Here is a 25,397-nt window from a genome sequence, read left to right on the forward strand (position 1 = left end):
ATGTAAATTTATCTACTTAATCTATAATAGGATCTTAAACAAAGATCATGTTGTATTTTACTGCATCATTTTTTACGTAGTAATTTCTGTTTTGTTGACTTTTCATAAAGTACTTTAAAAATAATAATATTTCCTAAAATGAAAGAATCACTTTTTAATTAGTCTAGAATTGAATTTCTTTGTGATGAATTAAATTTAATATAAAAAGAACTCTTTAAATCTTACTAAAATATATATTTTTCAATAAGGAAACAGTTTTTTGTTTGAAAAAGTTATTATATAAGAATGATTTAGATATAATCTATTAAGAAAATTCAATAATTTGTTATTCAGACATAATAAAAGAGTATGTCATGACCAGAAATATTTTTTATGTAATGATTATGCTTGTTATTGAAATAATGCATAGTTACATGATTCCTCAATGAAATTTAGAAGTAGTCTGGATTTTCTTTTAGTTCTTTATTTATTAAAAATACATAGTCTGTTCTGATGTAAGCAGTGTTATAACAGGAGATTCCTGTTTCAGATTTCTAAATCTAGAAAAGTGATTTTTTTTTTATTGCAATCTCAGTCCAATATCAAAATGTAATGTTTAGTTAGGAATTTGTAAAGAAGATCTTTTTTATTATATCTTTGCATTTCAACTAAATTGAAACAAATTAATCCATTAGCTCATTTTGTATCTGTTGGTTTACCTGGGCATTACATATTGACATATGAATTCTTTTCTCTCATGAATAATTATGCTGTATTTTATGGTATATGATTCTGTATCCTAACACTTAACAACAGGAATTAATGGTACGAAGTAAGAAATTGGCCTCAATAAGCTAAAATTGTAAATTATTTCATTATATTTTACTATTATTTTGCATAATTTAAAAAAAAAATTACAACAGAATATTCATATAGATCTTTTTATTAATAGATAGTTAAAGTTAAGCTTCTTTTTTCTGAGACAGTTTTGCTATGATAAAGAGGGTTCCTTTGAGTGAGGAATTTGTGAAACACCATTATTGAACTGTTTTAAACGTTTAACTGTTATTGTTTAATAATAATGGACTTCCTGTGGGGACTGCGTGTGAGGCGAGAGCAGTGAGGTGATGCGAGCACCTCGTGCAAGGTTAGACCAATCATCACCAATAACTGCTAACAAATGGGTTGCTGTTTTGGGATGTGCAATAGGGTGATCTTATAATATCTCTACAAACAATCGAATGATTTTCAAAATTTAAGCAGGATATTTATTAGTAGGTTGAAGGCTAACTTTTGCATGCTTTAGATATACTCTTGATCTAACGGATCTTGTAAATAAATCTTGTTATATCTTTGCAACCAATCTTCTGTTTCTCAAAATTCAAATGGGGTATTTGCTAGTATAATACAAAATCACGATGGAACCAAACCAGTACAAGAATTAACTGATATACTCAGAAAATAGAGTGGCTTGTGCTGTGCCTGGACCAGCTTCAGTCTGGTGAGCTCCCATAAATGGTCTTTGTAAAGTTTGAGAATATGATTGTAGGTAATGCTGTCTGCATCAGATTGAGAGTCTAGCCCACTATTGTCGAATTTTATGCTTTAGGGGCACAGGACAATGTGGAAGGCGTATACTGCCATTAATATTGTGCTGGGCTGTGACAGTGCATAAACTCCAAGGGACTATCCTAGATAGAGCTGTCGTAGATCTGAGCACTCACATCTTTGCCTATGTAGCACTGAGTTGTGTGAGACAGTTGGAAAGTTTAGCCATTAGTTGTTTGGAACCCAGAAAATTGCTGTATGATCAGTACGATAAAAAGTCTTGAGGAACTCAGTCACTTGAGAAATCTTGAGAAAGTTTAGATTGTTATACGCCAATTAAATAAATAAATTGAAATGTTTACAGTTTTCTTATTTGGGTTAGTACATTAAATACATTATATCCATAAGTTTTCAAATCATGAATTTTTCTCGAAGATCACTAATAAGTATTAAATAATAAAAACAATTATAAAAATTAAAAAACACGACTGCCAAAAAATAAATAAGTTGAAATAAAAAAATTACAATAAATCTAACTAAAAAAAAGAAAACATGTGGAAATGAAGGACTAAACATCATTATACTGTATTTAATTAATAAAAATAATGGGTGACCAATCAATTTCTGACAGTTTTAATTTGTTTAAATATATTTTTCATTTGTAGAAATAAGAGGCATTTAAGTTTGTCTAATGATTAAGTTCTCACCAGGTGTTACATCAATAAGAAAATTTTGTCGTTCAATAAAAATATTTAAATGCAGTCAGGGGACTCAGAATAGTAATTGTCCTACATTAAAGAACTCTGAATAGGAATTATTGTATTTTAAAGAGCTCCCTATATCTTCAGACATTTTATTGCTTCTGGATATTGTATAACTGCTCAAAGGAAGTTTTTCAGTAATTTCACACACATTTTTGTTTAATACTGTTGAAATTACAACTATTATCAAAGACAAGATGACAGTTGCACCAGTGCTATGTAGTTTTCCAGATTTTGCTATTATTACTGATTTCATATGATTCTAATAAACAGTTACCTATATTGCTTGCTTGTTTGCTAAAAATCTGATCCAGTTTGTTTCTTCCTTGAAAATTGTCTCATAGTTTTCAGAATACTCTGCTTATTTGTTTTTCTTTTTGCTATGCTTGTCTCCAAATGGTTATGAAACTTACATGGCTTCATGTTATCATAGACATGTTATCATACAAAGTCACAGTGGTTTTGATATATTTTCTAATGATTCATACAACAGGTACTGAGTCAAATATTCCTTTGATTTTACTTTGCATGGTCATGAGTAATGTGAAAACAGTAATAATAATAATAATAATATTATTAACCTCAAATATTTATATATTTTATGACACCTACATGAGTATAGAGAACGAATTTATTCAAATAGTGAATATTACTTTGTGTCAATTCAGACACTGAATTTATTGTTTCCAATTACACTTATTTTAAAATAATTTTTCTTAAATTATTTTATTTTTAATATTTCATCATGAACTCCTTAGCTCATATGATGGACTCCTGATGTACAATTTTTTTCTTGTGGACCCTCTTAAAGCTTCTTTGAATACCTGGGGGATCCATGTTGACCCCAGTTGGGAAATGCTGATGTAGATGGAAATCTAGTTAACTTAACATGCTTTTAAAAACTTGAAGCATAGTGAACTATGCTTTATCTGGCGGGCACCTCTTAAACAAAAACAACTGAAGGATGAATTATAAAATTTTATTTATTTTTAATTCAGGTGTTATATTTCCATTTTAGCCATTCTTTTTTTTAAACTAGTGCACCTGTGAACGTATTGAAAACAACAAATTGTGAGTATCAGAAATGACACAAAGTAATATTCTCTATTTGAATAAATTCATTCTCTATACCCGTGTAGGTGTCATAAAATATTTAACTTTGAGGTTAATAATATTATAATTGTTTTCAGATTTCCGTGGCTCATGCAAAGAAAAAACAAGAGAATATTTGATCAAAATAAATAAGGACAACCCAAACTGAAACATCAATATATATAAAACCTACATCTAATGATATAAAAATTTGTAAAAAATCAAATCACCCTTGGACTCATAAAATTAATACTTTTACAAATATGATTAATAGAGCAAATACATACATAATAACAAAGAAAAGTTAAATAATAAAATAAACACCTTAAAACATGTAGCAGTTGAAAATGGATATGGTACTACTTTAATTAATAATATTTATAAAAAACAGTTATCAAATCATGTTAACAAAATAACTACTTTATAATAAATAACATACAAAAGGGTGAAAAAATATACATAAAGTAATAATATCATTGAAAACATTACTAAAACTTATAATTAAGAAATATTAAACCAGCGTGCAAACCTAATAACTACATAATAAAATAAACGATCTGTGTAGAATTTATAAAATTAAATGTAATGATTTTGATGTTATTTATATAGGAAAAACAGAGATCCTGTAAAATCAGATTTCTGGAACATTATAGAAATTACAAAATTATAAATAAGGTTTATTTAATATGACTTGACAGACTATCTAACAAACAGTTAACATTTTATTTCTATTATCAACACAAATTTAGAAATATTAGAAAAGTATTACATATATAATTATAGTTAAACAATTGTAATATACAGAGGATTAATGTGAATTTTAAAAAGATTAATTTCCGTAAAATATATATATATTTAGATATAGACTATTACATAGGAATGTAGTAATCTTTATCAGTTTGTTTTATAAAAATATTATATATTTTATTCGGTTATTATTTATATATATGTTTATTCTGCAATTTTGTTGGTTTATTTACAGGAACTTTACTTATAACTATCAGTTAAATTATCTTCATGTAGCAAAGGCAGCTCAATTTTGTTCAGCTTTCTTCACATCGGTTTTTTATGGAGAATTATGGTTTTACACTAAATACAGGTATTATTTTCTAAATGTTGAATAAAAATAATAGTTTGTAATAAATATATCATTTTTATTAAGTTATTAGAGTTTTAGTTAAATTAACTGGATTATTTTTGGAAAATCTGAAACTATTACAAAATTGTTTCTTATACTACTTATGTGTGGTGAATTTTCAAAACGATGAGGCTCAAAAAATTGAAATTCCGCCAACAGCAAAATTTATCAACTATTATCAAGAATTACCAACTTATATCTTAGAATGATGCTAATGCTGTTGCTTGTTAAATCCATGGTTTTACTGTTAAAAGTATTCTCATTAAAAACATAAATGGGAAGTGCAGAATATTATATCAGTGGTGATGCTTCCATTAAGCCTTTTTTTTAACTGTAACTTTTTTAAATATATCTTCTCTAAATAATTAATTTTTTATACAAACATTCTATTGAAAAAAAAAAAATTACTTTTTTATTGATCATAAGTTTGATTATTTTGCTTTTATTACTTAATAAATAATTTAATTCCTTATTATATTGATGAAAAGTTATAGCTAAGTCAACAATAAGTTTAACTGATAATGGCCATCATCTTGATTGCCAAGAGATGATCTTGATTGAATGGTATTCAGAAGATTAAACCTTTTGAGTACCATTCTGTCTCAGTCCATCAAGTGCTACATCTACTTATGTATATTCTGTATGAAACAACTACAGATAATCTCAATCTACACAATTTGCTCTTAATCTGATACGCCCAACATTAATTGTATTTTTAACATTACTGTATCATTTCCAGCACACACATACATCACCCATCACAGCAACCTCAGAATAACCTACTAAAGCTGACCTTTGTGCCCCTTAATCAGGTTTTCTTTTTTTTAACCCCCTTTCCTCCAGACTAGTAGTTTATCAATTGATCAAATTTGTCAAACCAAAGATTTTATTTTTTTTGTTTTATGATTAAAAGAAAACTACATTTACAAATTTACTTTGTCTCTTTAAATCTTATTGAAAAAATTATGTTCTATTTATAAAAAAATTCTAAAGGTAGAAAGTAATGTTTGATATGTTGTCCCTTTGTAAGTCCAGAATGGTTGTACTAGTTTTATTGAAAATATCAGAGGATTTGTTTCAACTGCATCAGTGATACCAGTTATATTAGATTTTGAAGAAAACAGAATGGTGACCTTAGATGCTATTTTCTTCCAGTCAAAAACCAAAATTGTTTGAAAATTTTTCAGTGAGATTTCAATTAAGAGAGCTTGAAAAAAATTCAATATATATGTATAATTTTTTGAATATTCAAATAATTCATTAATATTTTGATAGTTGTGTTAATAAAATTTAATATTATATGAAATATAAACCACCCAAACACAATATTTAGATAAATTAAACTTACCATATTAATTTCCAATAACTGGTTTTCGCAGTGTCCCATATCAGTTGGTATTAAATTCTATATTTATTGCTTTAAAATATATTCTTTTAATTATTTTTATTTTTTCCAAAATGATGTTTTCTGTTGTGAAATTTTAAGTGATATTAAAAGGGTACATGCAATTTTACCCTCCAGTACTGAAATAATTTAATATTTAACATGTAGTATCTTGTAGTTGTCATTTTTACCTACTGTTAGATTGTATTTTTATTGTGTTTTTAATTAAACCATCATCCTCGAATATGATCTGGTGGTTCATCATTTTATAATTTTCCTTGTATTTATTAATTTAATATTTCTCAAACATTCATTTTTTTATCATTATCACAAATCTCCAAAATCTCTAAATTGTTTGCGTTCTAACAGATGGTTGGATACTTGAGATACACCTCTTTTTATTTCTGAATGTTGCATATTGTTGTGGTAATCTATGTTTAAATGATCTATTGATTTTACCTGTATAAATATTGTTACATTCGTTGTATTTAATTTTGTATATTCCTCTTAATTCCTTTGTATTATTTTTATAATTTTTATTTTTTGAATATTTTATTATGTGATTATTTAGTTTATATGCTCTTTTATATTTATTTTTATCACATACATTAATAATTTTTTCTGTTATTTTACTTATGTAATTGTATTTTAGGTATAAACTATTATTAATTTTTGTGTTATTTCTTTGCTGTATTTTGTATGTAAATATATATACAGAGCGTTTCTAAAATGGTGGTCTGGCTATACTTTTTAGGATTCTACTTATAAAACTAAACAAAAAATATCCTTAGGAAAAATGTCAATTTCTCCTTCGTACTCCCCCTGTCTGCCAATTTGTTATTTTTATATAAAAATGTATATCTAAGTTCAGATAGAGGAATCACACTAGTATTTTGTAAGCATCTTTGTAATAAAGTTTTAAAATTAATAAAAAATCAGGACTTACCTTCACAAATTACAAATTACAAAATGGCGGCCATGTTTATTTTTCAGTCCGTAAATATTAGTTTTATCAAAATGTATGTTTTTGCTAAAATATTAAGCCTTAAAATTTTGAACAAAATGACATTCTATTTTTTTAAATTTTCTTGTCCACTTTACGCTCAATTCGATTAAATATTGTTTTTTTTTAGTTTTTTTTTATTGTTAATTATGGTGTTGTAAATTAGTATCAAATTGAATAATAATTTTCTCACAATAAAATTTAATATTAAAAAATAATAAAACAATTTATGTTAAGTTTTTTAAACATGACATAGTTGGTATATAATATTATTTATATATAAATAAGTAAAATACAACCTTACTAGCAATTCGTCTGCAGTCTCTTTTCTAGTACTTTCAGTCATTCGACCATCCTCAAGAAAAGTTATTCTTCAATTTATATCATTAAAATTAAATTATGTAAAAAGTAAATTTATAAAATGTTAAAATCACAACAACTGGTCATCATAGTATAAAGTTAGTAATGTCTGTTATATAAGAAGGTCGCAGTTGTGAATATTAGTGGTTGGAGGACGATAGTTGAGGCATCCTAATAATTATTAATAGCTCTATACATCGGAGAATTAAAAGCTGCCATTTTTTGACTCCATGGATGAGATGAATTAGCTTGTATTATGGTGTTATGTTGTGTTGGTTTTCTATATATATAAAGGAAAAGCATCTGACTGACAATAAAGAGAATTGAAAATTCTTGTGTATATATGTGTGTATATATATATATATATATGTTATGACAATTACCATATTCTGTTGGTAAAAGTTGACAATTCTGTAACGAAATCACTTCTAAATAGCAAGACATAACAAGTCCAGCAGAATCATCGGCGACACACAATATTTTAAAAACAGTGATTGATAAAATTCAAAAAGTGCAGAGGTTTTGAATGCCAGCTAAAAGTGCACTTGAAGAGCAGACAGAAAAGATGAAGGCAACATCGTCTAAAAAGTTCCAAAAACTTTCTGTCGAGCAAAACGTCAGAGTGAAAGTACCAGATATAGATAGAGCAAAAAATTGGATCCAAAATCAATTATAGCTGTCATTATTGGTATTAAAAACGATGATTTTTATGAGCTTGCTAAAAAGGTGGGTAAACTACAAGCGATGTATACAAGAAACCAGATTACATTGTGCAAAGAAAATTTTTTGAGTGTAGAGGAAGTTGAAACTAAGACAGTGAGCATAGGTGAGGTTGTGAAAATACTGTCTTTAGTTGGTGGGCAGGAATTCAGGAAATGCAACTACGTGAAAAAGTGTATGATGAACAGATGTTTGTGCAAATCTCCAAAATTACTTTGTAATTCTAAATGCCATAATAGTCAATCTTGCTGCAATAAATAACGTGTGAATTTCAAAATTCCGTACAATTGGAACACTAAGTTTAACAAAATTTTTAATTCAAAAAGTAATTAATATGAAGAGCAAATGTTTCTTGCACACGAGTTATTATCTAGTACTTGAGATGGGCATTATTTTTAGTTATAGATTTTTTTTTGTAATTTGTAGCCTCGAAAGGATTCATTTGACTCTCTACAGAGACCAAGAAAACTTCTTGAGCCGTATTAGTCACTGGGAACAAGACGTAGGTGTTGCATATAATGCTTGAAATGAATCAACAATCAATAAAATGGCAACATACTTTGCCTCCTAGGAAAATATTCAAGCTGATGCTTTTTCCTTGAAAGATCATATGCATAACATTTTGGGACAAAAAATTTTGTTTTGCTTGTTGAATTCTTGCAGCGAGGCTGCACACTCAACAGTGATGTTTATTGCAAACTGTGAAAAGATTGTAACTTACCATTCAGAATATTTGACGAGATTGTTTAGGGTTGTTGAATCAAGGATGCTGAGTTGATTCACGACAACACTTAACCCACATGCTGCAGCTCCTCATGACCTTGGTGGAAACAGTTCAATCATCTTCCACACATCTTGCACTTATGCACTTGTACCTTGCAAGTAAGTATCAAAAGCACTTGTACCTTGCAATAAGTAAGTATCACTTGTCCAGTGTCTTAAAACTTACCTTGCTGGCCATCAGTTCCACAAAGACGACGTCAAAAAAGTCATGATTTGACTGTAAGTATGTGATTTGTATTACAGGTGCATCATTTTATGATGAAGGGATACAACTTCTGATGCCTGTTATGATAAATGCCTCAACAATGGCAGGAACTATATAAAAAAAAAAATTAAATAAGATTTGTACTTCCAAAGAGTAATAAAAATTTACATGAATATGTTCTTGATCTTCTTAATAGCCCTTTGGAACTTAATTTCTTAGTTTATTACCACAAAGTATGTTGCCATTTTATTGATTGTTGATTCATTTCAGGCATTATATGCAACACCTACGTCTTGTTCCCAGTGACTAATACGGCTCAAGAAGTTTTCTTGGTCTCTGTACAGAGTCAAAAATTGTAACCTGCTGCCCAGTGGATTTATTTTGTGATTTTCCACCAGCATCTTAAGCACCTGGCATGCGCACAGTTTCTCAGATACAATTTCATGTAGAAGCTATCATGAAATTACTGGAAAATGCATGGAAAAAAAAATAGTCAATAATCAAAGATGGTCACTCACTCCATTCAGCATTGTGCGTGTTATTGTGTCCTTCAGTAAACAGTTACACCCATCTCTGTACTGTGGAATTACTCATTGCATTTTCTCCATAACTTCATAAATCTGGTGATGAATTTCAACTGGTTTGGTTTAATGTTTCTTGCATTCAAAAATAACTTACAGGCTGAATTTCATATCCAATGGTTGTCTCAATTTTCTTAAACATTATAAACCCACACTAACATTTGTACAGACGAGACAACTAAATAAGAACGGTGTCAATCCCTTCCTAACGTATCCGTCAACTCAGCACATATTTGTAGAATCACAATTGTAGTGGTGTAGCAGCAATATTTAGAAACAAAACTTACCTTCTGGATGTACCTTTTATATTTCTGTTTTAAGAATAATTGTTGTTCACTTATACAGGTTGATCTAAAATAAAATTTTTGGCATGTTTGTTTTGTCTGCTGACATCATTATATTTGAAGTAAATGGACACAATGTAAGTCTCAAGTTAAGTTACCACAAAATCTATTTCAATATTTATTTTTAAAAAATTGATATTTCAGAAAATGCTCACTCATACAGGTAAGTGGTTGTAAATATTGTTAAAACAATTCACAGAATTAGGTAGTTCTTGATATTAGTAGAGCTAGCTTTTGTTAACTTATAATAAAAAAAAATGTTAAGTAAATGCTTATTAAAACAGGCATAAATCATAGTTATGATTGACCCAGTGGGAACCACTGGTGTAAACTAAGTTTGTCCTTGAGAATGTTTGGTAAATAAATATGATTAGCTTGACAAGTGCACCAATTGAAAAAGTATTTTAATCTTTACTATGTTGTCTAGTTTCGAAGTAGCTTTTATAATCTTTGGAGAAAAAATTCCTCAGAAAATCTTGATAGCCAATACATATCCAGTTTATTCATTGTGGCTGATGTTTTGGTTTCAAAATTCCATATTTGTTTTTTCATTTTTGTTACTTTAGTGAAATTGAAGATTTGAGGTGTATGGATCAGAATAATTCATGTGGATTGGAATATGTTAAAGAAAAGAATTTAGAAGATGGTCTAACATTACTGAGGCTCTTATTTGAGGTAACATTTTATTTATTGTTTTGTAGTACATTTATAACTCTTTTAGCAAAGTATAAATACATTATATAACAAATTTTTTTTATTAGTTTTTTAATTTATGTTAAAACTTAGGTGAAATATATTTTGTATTACAAACAAAATCATTGTTAATACAATATTAAAAGATAATAAATATTATTTTTTATTACTATTATCATGTGTAGTTTTTAATGTTTGGATGATGCTGCTTGAAACATAGACTTCCTTATACTTTTCAAATAAAGTCGCTACTTCTACCCCATAACTTCTTCCAGTTTTTACTTTGTTTACATTCTTACCAGGTATACTTCTAGATACTGGATATTTATCATAATAAAATTCTATATTAAAATTTACCCTTTATTATCCAGGTAAATGATTTCTGTTAATGTCTGCTACATTCTATCTGATTGGTGTACGTAGAAAATGTCTTAATTTTTAAAGAGTAATGAAAAAACAGATTTTTGTTAAATAAACTTGTTACAGTCGGTATTCTTTGTTGACTGACATAAAATGATAATCTTTGAATTAGATATTTAGTAGATGTTCTTTATCACTTTTATTTATTTTTAAAACTTTTCTTCTTATCACTGTATCCTTTTATACTTGGTCACATTCATATTAAAGTAAGGATTTGTAACCTCTGAGTACATTCTGTTTGTAAACCCCTACAGTTAACAATTTATGGCAATCAGCCTTTTATTATCTCTTTGTCATTTAAATACTGCTCCAACTAATAATCTTATTTATTCATTGTTCTGTGTATTTTTATCTTATTTATATTTTGCTATTTTTTTTTTTTTTTTGTTATATTTCTGGTGCTATGTAGTCTGACTTAATAGTTCTGTCCTACTGCTGTTTATCTGTAAGTGCTATATTTCTTTCTCAACTCCCAAATAATTCTACATAGCATGCAAATTCTTAATTCAAATACTATTCATAAATGCTGTGGTTTTTTTATTCTTCTCTCCCAAAATCACTTCTATATAATAAAAATATTACTTGTTTTTGATATAATATATAAAAAATAATATATTTGTAATATAGATCACTTCTATATTTATACTGTATATAGTATAGACATATTCTAATTATTATGCAAGATAAAATGTTAAGTCATTTTATCTCCTTTATTTTTCATTTAGCCACCTCTCTAGCTTTCATGGTCTCTTTTTTTAGCTTTTTATTCGTGGAATAATGCTTATAATTAATGTAATGACTCAAAATAAATAAATTGAACTGCATTCCTTATAATCTGATGGTTTTGCAATATCTGGAATGTCTCAGGAAATAGTAGCCTGTAAATTGAAGGATTTAAATTAAGAATGAAATGACAGTAGTGAAGCCACAATAAATTTGTCCTGTACTTCAGAGTTCACTTCTATTAATTAATGATTATCATGTTTGATGTCGCTGAAATAAAAATAGGGAGATGATGCAGTGATTTTTAATGTTCCACAAACATTCAGAGAACTCTTCACCAAACTTCTAATGATACTGAGGTTGGATTTGTTATTTTCGCAAGTAATATACTAAAGAACTGTACTTAAAGAAGTTGATAAAAGAGGTAAATTTTTTAAATAGCTTATATTTTACTTAATAACTTGTATTATTTTAATTGAAACTACAATTTATCTATCAATATTATTTCAGTTTTATAATTATTTCCCTCTTATATTTTACTAAATAAACAAATGAATAAATAAATGATGATGGATAGTTTTATTTTTTTTTATATTTACCAATAAATTGTAGCTTAACATTTATTATCACTATCCTTAGAGCAGAAATAACTTAATACTTTCTTCATATAATAACATGATTTTGCATTGTGCAGATCACTTAGGAAATTGTTGATTTGCCATTCCATGAATAACAAGAAGAAATTGTTCCAGCATTTCCTCTGAGATCAAGAAAAACCATGGAAAACCTTGATAAGAGCAGCATGACAAAGTGCAAAATTATTAATGAAAAAATTAATGTTGTAGCTGGTATGAAATAATAGTGATGAAATTTTACAAAAATAATAAAGTCGTTACACATTAATAAAATAATTTTAAAGATTTTTACCTAATTAACATCTTAGATATTACTGAAAACTCTTTCTGAATTTTAAATTGTCTCAGAAAATAATATTATACTTTAAACAGGCATTCACATTAGGTATTTATCTTTGAAATGATGAAAAAAAAAAATTAGATTTATCTGATAAGTAGTTATTTAAAAACTTATCAACTCAGTAAAATTGTTTCTGTAAAATGAAATCTTTTATTTAATTTTAAATAAGTTCATCACAAGATCCTCAGATCATTAGTTGATTTATGCAAAATAAAATTTAAACTTAATAAGGTCCTTTCTTCTAGGCTGAAGTATTGGTAACCATGAGAATAGTTCTTTCTGGTTTGATAAAAGTGAATTTTTTTAAAGAATAAATTACTTTTTGGCACATTTATAAATAGTAATAAATGGAATGTAAAACATTTTGTTTATTTAACATTTGTCTACATAAACCATATCTACCGCACCAAACAGAGTTCTGGCAGCCTATTTGGTATCCTAAAAATTCTTTCTGACTTTCAAGTAGCTCCAAGATATAATATACGTTGGACAGGAGTATACATAGTTATAATAAATACCTAGTTAATGATTAATGAAGATGCTTCAGAGTGAAACAGTAATTTGATTGTTGCAAAAAAAAAACTCAATTTGGGAAATAAAACAATTTTTAATTCTGATCAGTCAGTAATATAGATTTAATATAAATAAAGCCAGTAGTGGTTAGATATGTTGTAATATAGTTTTAGTATAGATCATGTTAGTAACTGGTAGATATTCTGTTTTATAAAAAAAAAGGAGCTGCTTCAGCATTTACTTAGATGGATCAAAGGAAACTGCGGTAAAACTTTGATGAGAGCAGCATCACAAAACACAGTTAATAAAATAAAAGATAGATGTGACTAATTAAGATAGTTGTGTCCCTTATTATATTATTTAAAATGTAAATACATGAAATAATTTTAAAGTAAGTACAAGAAGATATTAAATATAAAAATTAATTACAAAAAAATACGCACTTCAGAAGGCATCAATGAAAATTATTTGAGCATACATTTATGTACATGTTGAAGATGATGCAGGTTTTTATTTTGGATTATCCCATGCAATTAGGTTTTTATTTTGGATTATCCCATGCAAATTTATTATCCATCAAGAAACAAAGAATGTTATTCAATGGGCATAAGAAAAGATCCCATTTTTTTCTTATATAAGATTTTTCTAATTGTTAATCTTTATCTGTTTATTTGGCCAATTAGCAATTATATATATATACGAGGTGCGACAATAAAGTAATGAGACTGATGTTGTGAAAAAAAAATGTTGCTTACCGTTTTAGTCATGTTTAGTATTGTCACCTTCAAAGTAATTCCCCTCTGATTGGACACACTTATTCCAGCGCTTCTGCCATTGATGGTAACATTTCTGGAACTCATCTTCTGTAATATCCTCCAAGACCCTCGTCACAGCTTTTTGGACATCTTGTGTTGTTTGAAAATGGTGTCCCTTGACCACCATGTTGACTCTTGGAAATAGAAAAAAGTCCCACGGACTTTACAGTGTGGTAGTACTGAAATTTGTGAGGTTAAAAATTGCTGTACTGACAGAGCAGTATGGGATGGCGCATTATCGTGATGCAGAATCCAATTATCAGCAATGTTGGCACAGACACGAAGAACTCGTTTACGAAGTCTTTCTAAAATTTCTTTGTAGAAATACTGGTTAACTGTTTGTCCAGGAGGCACCCACTCTTTATGAACAATTCCCTTGGAATCGAAGAAGCACACAAGCATGCACTTCACTTTTGACTTTGACATGCGAGCTTTTTTTGGTCTGGGTGATCCCTTTGAGCACCATTGCGAGCTTTGGCGTTTTGTCTCTGGATCGTATTGAAAAACCAACCTTCATCACCAGTGATAACACGGCTCAACAAATCTGGATTGATTTCCGTTTGCTCTAACAGATCGGCTGCCACATTTTTCCGTGTTTCTTGCTGTTGTTGTGTGAGATTTTTGGGGACCATTTTTGCACAAATCTTTCTCATACCAAGATCTTCAGTTAATATTAGACGAACCGTTTCTCAATTGATGTTGAGTTCTTCTGCAATCATTTTCACGGATAATCTTCGATCAGATCGTACGATTTCACGCACCTTGGTCAAGTTGACATCTGTCCGTGAGGTTGATGGTTGTCCACTGTGGTCTTCATCTTCAACATTCGTTCTGCCTTCACTAAAAATTTTATGCCACCGAAAAACTTGAGCTCCTGACATAACCTCCTCTCCAAAAGCCTTCTGAAGCTTAGCATAAGTTGTCTTCGCGTTTTCACCCAATTTAACGCAAAAAGAAATAGCATACCGTTGCGCAATATTTTGCGGTTTCATTTCTGTGACGAGAGACACAAACACGTGTTCACTTATTACAGCACAACTCACGACTGAGCAGTTGCATCAATGTGCCGCTTGGACTAGAAGTAGCTTATAGACCAAGGTCAAAAATGGTATGCCTACACAAGCTGCAGGATTGCCACATCTTGCAAACAAAAATCAGTCTCATTACTTTATTGTTGCACCTCGTGTGTATATATATATATATATATATATATACACTAAAAATCACATTGCATAGGTTTTTCACATATTTAATTACGATAGTTATAATTATTTTAATAAATGACTTTAAAAAAACAAGGTAGAGAATTCAGCAGTACCAGTTTAAAAACTGGTACTGCTGAATTCTCTAATCATGTTAAGTAAAGCTAATTTATATGAACTAAGAAGGAAGTAACATTAAAGATCTGCACTCACACTAGCTTGGTTTATTAATATTTCAGAAAGTTAAATAAGTGTCCAAAAAAGCAGATTTTTGTCAGAAACTAATCTAATAATAATTAATGTTTAGAAAGGTCATTTAATTTCATTACATTAAAAATTATCTTGCTAAAAAGACTATTTTGAGTTAAAGGAATATTATTTAGACTTATGTTTTAGTTACGTATATTATAACTAAACTTAAAATGGATTATTTAATAATTTCTTTAATAGTATAAATATACTAGATAATTTTATTTAGTTATTATGTTTTAATAATTGAATCCAAGTGTGTATATAGTTGCCCATAAAAAATGTAACACAAAAGCTAGTATTTTTATCATTACATTATTGTAATCAATTGTTACTTTAAATATTATTGTTTATCTTATACCACCTCATTCATTTTCACTTCACTCATTTCATCCTATTCATTAAAATACTTGTACTAATCAATACCTGAGATTATATAATAAATAAATAATTTTTATATTTTGTTTCTATTTAAGTTTTTAATGATATTACAGGCATACAAGAGAATAGGTGAACCTGATGCAGTGTATGGATGTGTATCTATTCATTTGTTAGATCCAGATACCAGAATTCAACATCACATGTTAGAAAAAAAATGGGACAGAGTCATGGAAACGTATGACTTAGAATTACCACTAAACAACAGCCTTCCTTCTACAGGTGTGATTACTAGCAATAAAAACCTAGACTGTCTTTGACAGTAATTTGAATTTTTTTAATGATTTCATTTTTTAAGTAATTGATTATTGGAGTAATTTTATCTTTAATTGAAAGTTTTTGTTTACAGCTGGTTTTAATAGTTTAATAAAATTTGTTGTTAATTGTTAGTAATTAACAAGTCATCAAAATCAGATTTTGTACTTCACAAAGGTTTATCAAAATCAGATTTCATACTTCACAAAGGTTTATCTGTTTTGATGTCATTCATTACCTTTGAAGACTGGTTTATCCATCTTTTTAAGTGCAATAGTACTTCATTAATGATGTGGTTTAGGCTGTTGAAATCGTATTGAGCTTTATGAGATGTGCATTTCATATTATTTTTTGCTCATGATTACTGACTTATTTTGTAATTACCTTTTATTTATTAATTATTGTAGTTTTAGGCAATTAATTAACATTTAGATAAAATTAATTCAAAATTTAAATAATTTTATGTGTAATAATCATAAAATAATAAATCTTCAATATGTTCCAAGTAAAATTTCATATTTGTTGAAACTGGACATTATTTTAATGTCTGCATTTAACAGTGAACTCTGTTTTATTATGAACTACTGACAATTTTATTCTGTTAGTATTATTACTGACAGAAATATTTTTTGAATCAAATACTTGATGACAAAAATGTTATTTTTTTCAATTATATAACAGTTGGTTTAAAATAGAGTGAAATGCTAATTAAACTACTTGTGTATAAAGGCATGGCCAGTGTGGTCTGTACCATTACCAGATCTTTAGTCTACAAATACATGTAAAAAATTTTGGTTGCAGATTCTAGTATTGAATTTTGCATCTTACTTATTTATTAAGATTTATAAATTTATTAGAAGAGTATTGCGCACTTCAGAACTCTTGCAATAACATTTAGGTTGCTACTCTTTAATGATATCTCTGTAATTGCTCATCTAATTTTTGTGTCGTAAGATTATCATGGGGGCTTTTTTTTTAATAGGTGTCACTTAAAGATTCTCATTCACATTACATATTTTAATTACTGTAGTCTATGAGTGTAATAAGTGATTTCTGTAATTGAAATATAGTAGTACAACTATTGTAGGTGGATGGGTAGCTTATATCGTAGTATAGCTTATATTATTATTTTTTCATTGGATCAAGAACATGTTGTTGGATTCTTCATAGATTCACAGATATATGAATCAATCACGACCCTGTACCATGTTCTAGTTTTTCCTAAATTTCACAGTGATTAAAAAAATTGTGTATTCATTCTGAATCAACAAGCAGAACTAACTTAATATCCATAATGGTTTGCACTGTAATATTGGTACTACACCCCAAGTATGTTGGATTTCCTTTCTACTGTTCCGTTTTTTTGAATATAGTGACCGGGACCGCGCCTGGAAGAAAGCTGACAGTTTCTGTTTTTATCAATGTTTTATTGGATCAGTTTATTTTTTGTCATAGTTTACATTCCTATTTTTCTGCCAACTATGCCAAAAACCCATGTGTATGATACATTCTTCTACAGTACAATCTTTGTCTGGAGAGGCAAAATGCATCAGTTATGTTTATGTGGCCTGAGTTCATTAGTAAGAATGTTTTGCAGAGCTCCTGTAGATAATTTTTCCAGTCTGACAGTTTCTGTTCCTACTTTCAAGTTATTCAAGTGCAGAATTTGATCATGTATTAATATTTATTCAAATCCCACTGATAAATAAATAGTGCTATTTTTGCAAATGGCAACTTAGAAGATTTCCTCTAATGTTGTTGACTAGTTTCCATTCTGTGTTCTTTTATTACATGTCACTGATTACATCATTCACTTAGTGATAAATACATCTCGGACTAACTGTTCCTGTAATATTAAAAAAGTAAATTGTAAATAATATGTTATGTTATTTTTTCCATATTTCATTTCTTATTTAAAAGCAAGACTTTTCCTGATAAAATTAGGTTAACAATACTAAACTTCAGATACTTATTTCAAATAGAATAATGTAATAGAATCTTAAAAATAGTATTATTTATAAAAAATTTCAAAATAAAATAAAAATGAGTAAAATAAAAGTAAAACGTTTTCTAAGAAATATGTTGTACTTTTAGTCATCACTAGTTCAACTCCCCTCGACGGGGAGTCTTATTCTTAAAGACTTTGGGGGTTGGCGTCCCCACGGGCCTAGCCTCTGCAGCTATTCTTCCCACTGTACAGTGAGCTGCAGAACACTTTACATTATACACATATACTACACCAAGAACACTACATAAATTGCAACATACACAATTACACAACAACATCCATATATTTCTTACATTAACACTCGCTGGTGTTGCGACATCTTACGAAACGCAACCGTAACCCAAGGTGGGAACAAATCGTATCGATGGGTGAATGGCTTTACGTAGTGAGTCTCGAACGATGTCCTCTGGGCACCAGGGCGAACCCAGTTGTACTTAGCTCTAGCTCCAGTACGCGTGCGCTCTGCTGGAGTGGTCCATTTATCGCCGGTACTCGTGGGACCAAAATTTCTGTTTCTATATTAAATTCCAAGATGGTTGGTGGTCCATCTGAAAAAACCACCAAATTAAGTCTTGTGAAGAGACCTCGATCAGCTTTGTCTGACACGGATAAAAGTCCTATGGAAGAGAACTACAAATGTTTAGACTTGAACACTAAAAATATTCGATTTGTTGTTCTCCAAAATAGTCAGGAAGGTGGCTCCCTCCAAAAGATTTCACCTTTCCTAATAAACAAAACTGTAACAGGTGCAAGTGGCTCCCCAAAGAACATCAGGAAATTACGCGATGGATCGATTCTGGTCGAAACATTCAACGACGAACAGAGTCGATCTATCTTACATCTCCGTAATATGGGTGGTATAAATATAAGTGCTGAAAGCCACAAAACTTTAAATACAAGCCGGGATGTAATTTTTTGTCGAGACCTTTTAGATATAGATATTACTGAAATAGTTGACGAGCTTTGCCACCAAGATGTTGTTGAAGTGAAACGTATTATGAAACGGCAGAACGGAACAGAAGAACCGACACCGTCTCGTATATTAACATTCAATCTCCCTGTTCCACCAGAAAAGATTAAAGTGGGTTACCTCTCGGTTCAGGTACGACCATTCATACCCAACCCACGGCGATGCTTCAGATGCCAAGGTTTTGGTCACACTACAACATCTTGTACAAAAACTGAGATCTGTGCTCGATGTGCTAAAGAAGGTCACAATGACACTAACTGTGAAGAAAGTGAAAAATGCACAAACTGCAGTGGTCCACATACAGCCCGCTCCCAAGAGTGCCCAATCTTTAAAGAAGAAAAGGCAATTCTCAAAATCTGTACGGAGCAAATGCTATCTTTCCCGGCCGCACGAAGAGAATACAAAAAGTTAAATAATTCACGGAACCTGGTTAAACCAGATGTATCTTTTGCTACCGCTACATCGAAACAAACTCTTACAAACGTTAATAATCAGCAGTGCGGATCCTGCAATGAACTTAAAAAACTTGTTCAGATGCTTTCTGATCAAGTAGCTTCATTTACAGCCACTATCTCAGAGCTGACAAAGATGAATAAAACGTCTTTTGTCGCAGTTAGTGAATCCAACAGTGTGATACACACAAAAGTTCCTGCTCCCAAAGTCGTAGCGACTATCACAGCTGGCAGTAAGCCACCTAATAAGCTCCCCGTAAAGGGAACCCACATAACCACCCCCTCTGGGATGTTAACTGCAGCATCCCATTCAAATAAATCTCCTCCACCATCACCTCATATACTATGATATGGTTGAAGAACCACTTCACCCTAGGACATCGGAGTTCTTTGAAATAAAAAATACAAAAAATAAAAACCCAATCACGTACAACTAATTTTTATATAATTTCCGAAATTTAATTATTTAATTAATTAATTTTTTTTTTTTGCACTTATGAACATTATTCAGTGGAATGTTAGAGGTATTCGGTCCGCATTGAAGTCATTAGAGTACTAGCGCACACACATGATCCACTAATGATGTGTTTCCAAGAGACTCACCTTCTACAACATGACCGAATTACACTCAGAGAATACTGCTGTGAGAGATACGACTGCCTAGTAGACAGTAGGGAGAGTGGTGGAGTAGCGATTTTCATGAAGAATGGGGTGTCAGCTACAAGAATTCAACTAACCACTGTCATTCCCGCTATTGCAGTAAAGGTCTCTATTCCCTTCAAATTGCAAATCTGCAATCTGTATCTCTCACCGAACACTGAGTTCAGTGCTTTAGATGTCTCAAATCTCCTCACGCAAATACCATCTCCATCGTTAATAGTAGGAGACTTCAATGCCCATCATATTTCCTGGGGCTCAACCTTCTGCTCCACTCGAGGAAATATGATAAACAGATTGAGACAAGACTTTGACCTTTGCCTACTGAATAATGGATCACACACATTCATGTCCTTATCAACTGGTACTGTATCTAACCTTAAAATTTCCATATGCTCACCGAATGTGCTCCCCCATTTTAATTGGTCTGTTTGTGATGACTTTCACGGCAGTGATCATAGACCAATTATTATTGGTTTTGGTGTAGACTGCGAGATTAAAAGAAGGCCACGGAGATGGATTGTTGAAAAGGCAGATTGGAACGGATACCATAAAGCATTCCAATCTCAGTTTGACGATGGAGCGAACATCCTCGACCAATATTCTTCTTTTGCGTCCATGATACTTGAGAATGCCAACAGATATATCCCACAAACATTGGGTAATCTTAGACGTCCTTTTGTTCCATGGTGGAACGATGATTGCAAATATGCTATTAGGAATCGACGGCAGGCACTACGCAAATTTAATCGTAGGCCTACAACAGAACATCTAAATTTATACCGCAGGGCTAGAGCGGTGTGCCGTCGAGTATTCTTGGACGCTAAGAGGAATTCATGGACGAAATACGTGAGCACTATCTCACGCACTACTCCCACGTCTACTGTATGGAAGAAAATTCGTGCAATTTTCGGATCACCAAAACAATCTATTCTCGGTCTTATTGATGAAGGAGAACTCCTTTCATCACCCTCAGAAGCGGCAAATAGTCTAGCAAAATCTTTCTGCTCGGTGTCTCTCACCTCATCATATAATAACGATTTTCAACGGTACAAGATACAAATAGAAGTATTATCTTTAAACATTGGTGATTCGGTTGGTGAATTAAACACTCCATTCGTATTTAAAGAATTGTTACATGCACTTAAAAACTCACGGGACACTTCCCCTGGACCGGACAACATTCGCCTTTCCATGCTTTCACACCTTCCTAATTCGGCACTACAACAACTTTTGAATATTTTCAACGGTTTATTCTCCGAACAAGTCTTCCCACCCGGCTGGTCAGAAGCATTTATTATACCAGTACTAAAACCTGGTAAAGACCAAACCAACCCCTCAAGCCCTATTTTATTAACAAGCGTTTTGTGTAAAATAATGGAGAGAATGGTAAACCGCAGACTTACATGGTACTTGGAGAAACATGGCTTTCTATCTCCAGAACAGTGTGGTTTTCGACAAGGACGATCTTCTATTGACCATTTAGTGTCACTAGAAACAGCCATACAAAACCCTTTCCTAAATCGGTAGCACCTCATCGCTATCTTCTTCGATATAAAAAAGGCGTATGACACAGCCTGGCGACGTGGTATTCTTAACACTCTCAAAGAATGGGGAATCAAGGGCAATATGCTTGCTTTTATCCGGGGATTCTTAAATCACCGAACGGCTCGTGTTCATGTGGATGATTCGCTCTCAGATAGTTTCATCTTGGAGAATGGAGTGCCCCAAGGTAGTGTATTAAGTGCCACCTTATTTTCTTTAGCCATAAACGATATTACCAAATGTGTTCAGGCTCCTGTCTCATGTTCTCTATTTGCTGACGACTTTGCTATCTACATTGCAAGCCATTCAACACCTACAGCAGAGAGACTGTTGCAGAACACTATATCTCACCTTGAAGCTTGGTCCAGGATTACTGGTTTCACATTTTCATCCGAAAAAACAAAATGTGTAGTTTTTTCTCGGCTACAAAACCCTTCTATTCCGCAAATTTTTCAGAACGTAGTGACTATTACTATCTCTACTTACATCAAGTTTTTAGGTTTATTTTTTGATAGCCGTCTTACTTGGGTCAAACATTTAAAAGAATTGAAAACAAAATGTTCCAAACTACTAGATATGATGCGAGTCCATACTAACACCAACTGGGGAGCCGATAGGTCATGTATGATACGTTTTTACTATTCCTTTGTTCGCTCCCGTTTAGATTATGGTTGTGTCGCCTACTCTTCAGCTCGTCAATTCGTGCTTAAAATGCTGGATAATGTACATCATGCTTTCCTTCGGCTTGCCACAGGCGCGTTTAGATCAAGTCCTGTCGCAAGCTTACTTGTAGACTGTGGTGAACCATCACTTTGGGATAGACGAGACCAGCTTTTATTATCTTATTTTGCTCATCTCAGAGGACAGCCAAATCACCCGGCTCTTGACTCAGTCTTTAAAAATCCTAATTTAGGAAAGTATGAGGACCATCCACATTGTATTGCTCCGTACCTGGCATCTGCTGCAGCATGTAAATGTTGACACACCGTCTTTCTTTCCTATGCATCCTTGCTCATATCCTCCATGGAGAATAAACCTTATAAACAATCAACACCATCTATTGTCTTTCAGCAAATGTTTCAGTGTGTTCTCTCCAAGATGAAACCAGATGCGGTCGTATATACTGATGGATCGAAACAAAACGATACAGTTGGGTGTGCATTTGTTGTCAATGAAACAACTTATATGTTTGGTCTACCCAGTATTACGAGTGTGTTTACCGCTGAACTATACGCTATAAATAAGGCTCTAAACATCATTAACCCTAAATATAGAAAAATTCTTATTTGCAGTGACTCATGTAGTGCTCTCCAAGCCTTAAAAAACTTTTATTCCAAACATCCTATCGTCATTGAAATTTACAACGCAATCGCTGAGTTGAATAATCGCAACACAGAATTAAGCTTTTGCTGGGTCCCTAGCCACGTAGGGATTCCAGGTAATGAACATGCAGATTCCGCTGCCAAAGAAGCATGTAACCAGCCTCCTTTCACCACCCGAGTTGCTACTTCTGATTTCATTAACTATGTAAAACAATTACTAAGAGCAAGGTGGCAAGGTGACTGGACGGCTACCGTTGATAATAAACTTCGTCAGATTAAAGATTCTGTGTTACCATGGGACTCCTCATACCGAAAACCCCGGCGTGAGGAAATAGTTCTCTGTCGATTGCGGATAGGACACACGAGTTCCTGTTTACAAGAGGACAAGCACCTCTATGCGCACGATGCAACTGCCGTGTGACTGTGCGCCACATACTCGTGGACTGCATATGTTATGCGGCATTGCGTCGTAAATTTAAACTACCCAGAAACATCCATGGTATCTTGTGTAATGATAAAGAGGTTTTAAACCGGATGTTTCTGTTTTTGCATAGTATAGGGTTAATACAAAAAATTTAATTAGTCTAGCCCTATGTATTGTTTTTGTTATCCGAGTAGCGAGCCTTTTACACTCCCTATCGGAATTTTTTTTTATATATATATATATATATATCCATATTTTTTTGTTTTTTTTATGTTTTTTAAATTCGTCTGTGATATTAGTTGTAAGACTTTAAACATAATAGTTTTAAGTTTTATTTCCTTTTTTAGTTTTAAGTTTTATTTATTTTTAATATGATAGTTTTTAACGTAGTTTTAAGTTATATGTTAGTGTTTTTGTTATCCGAGAATGGGCCTTTTACACCCATTCCGGATTTTGTTTACTGTGATAGTAGTTTTAAGTTTTAATTTTATGTAACAACTTTAATTACTTTTATTTATTTATTTTCCGGGCGATGATAACGTCCAACCGTTTTTTGCCCTAAAAAAAAAAAAAAAAAAAAAAACTAGATCAACTCAAGAGTGTTATCTTTTAATTATAAAAAAACTAGACTTATCAAAATTATTTCTTATAAAATACTTTTGAAATGACTTCCAATTCTATTTTTTGGTACCTCAATATTTATACTCTGGTAGTATTTTTAGTCTGGTTTCCATAATCAGATAGATCTGATAGTGAAAACCAGGCTAAAGCATGTTTGTGGGAAATACACTTAGAAAAAGAACCAAAGGGATTTGTTTTTTACATTTACCTTATTACCATTAATTTGAATTCATTAACCATTCCAGATATTCTATAATTATTACCTAAAAACTGATCAAACACTCCTTAATAAGGCGTAACATCACTGGATTCTTTCATTGTTATCTTCAGTATGGGAAACGATCAGAAAAAACAATTAGTTGTGTCTAGTGAGTAAGGAGCTTGATGAACCTGAAGAATTCCATACTTGACTAAGAAATCCTAGATTAGATATGACAAATCGGCAAGAGCATTATAGTGATGCAGCTGGTCTCTTGCACGCAGTTGCAAGCCAAAGATTACATACAACCTTCAGAGTACTGTTTGTTGGTGTATTGCCTGGTGTTATTTATAATTCACCACTAGTAATTTGAAAAAAATTAGTTCTCTTTCATTCTTCAAGTTTGGCTGTGATTGTGATTCTATTGCGTTTGGTTTCTAGTCATGACCTTATATCCCACATTCACCACCAGTTATCCTGGTCTTAAAGAATTTAGAATCACCATTGCTGCTTTCCAGCATATCCTTTGCCATATCAAAATTAATGTTTCTAATCAAGTAAAACCAGCTTTGGCATGAATTTCATGGCTACACTGTACATTAACAAATCTGCCATTAAAATCTTATGTACAGACCATATCTAATCCCAATGTCATTGCAGTTTCTCAGGCTTTTAGCTGATAATTTATTTTCCATTATCTAGCACATTGTTAATGAGATTACAATTTCATGTTGTTGTTGATCCATCTGTACAGAGTATGTCTAAAAAGTTCCTGAACTAAATTAAATAAAAATACAGATTTAAAGATAAACGAATTTACTCACATCAACCCTCTACTCACACTTCCACATAGAACCCTTCTCTAGTTATACACTTGTTGCGGCGCTGGTAGAGCCCATCAAACACTCTGGAGAAATCACTTCATGGGATCACCTTCAACTGCTCGATGCAAGCCCTTTGGATGGCCGAAATGGTGTCGAAAAAGTGGCCTTTCATCTTCAAATTGAGTTTTGGGAAC

General features: G+C 31.2%; 1 protein-coding gene across 1 annotated transcript in view; it reads left to right on the forward strand.

Moving 5' to 3' along the window:
- Positions 1-25,397, forward strand: part of tefu (Serine/threonine-protein kinase tefu) — a 297,692-nt gene that overhangs the window by 177,190 nt on the left and 95,105 nt on the right. Inside the window, exons 35-37 of the mRNA XM_075382004.1 lie at positions 4,363-4,479; positions 10,465-10,573; positions 15,983-16,148. Of these exons, the coding sequence (XP_075238119.1) occupies positions 4,363-4,479; positions 10,465-10,573; positions 15,983-16,148 (392 nt within the window). The remainder of the gene's footprint in view (positions 1-4,362; positions 4,480-10,464; positions 10,574-15,982; positions 16,149-25,397) is intronic.

Source organism: Lycorma delicatula, chromosome 1, assembly GCF_047948215.1.
Source record: "Lycorma delicatula isolate Av1 chromosome 1, ASM4794821v1, whole genome shotgun sequence".
Taxonomy (NCBI): Eukaryota; Metazoa; Arthropoda; class Insecta; order Hemiptera; family Fulgoridae; genus Lycorma; species Lycorma delicatula.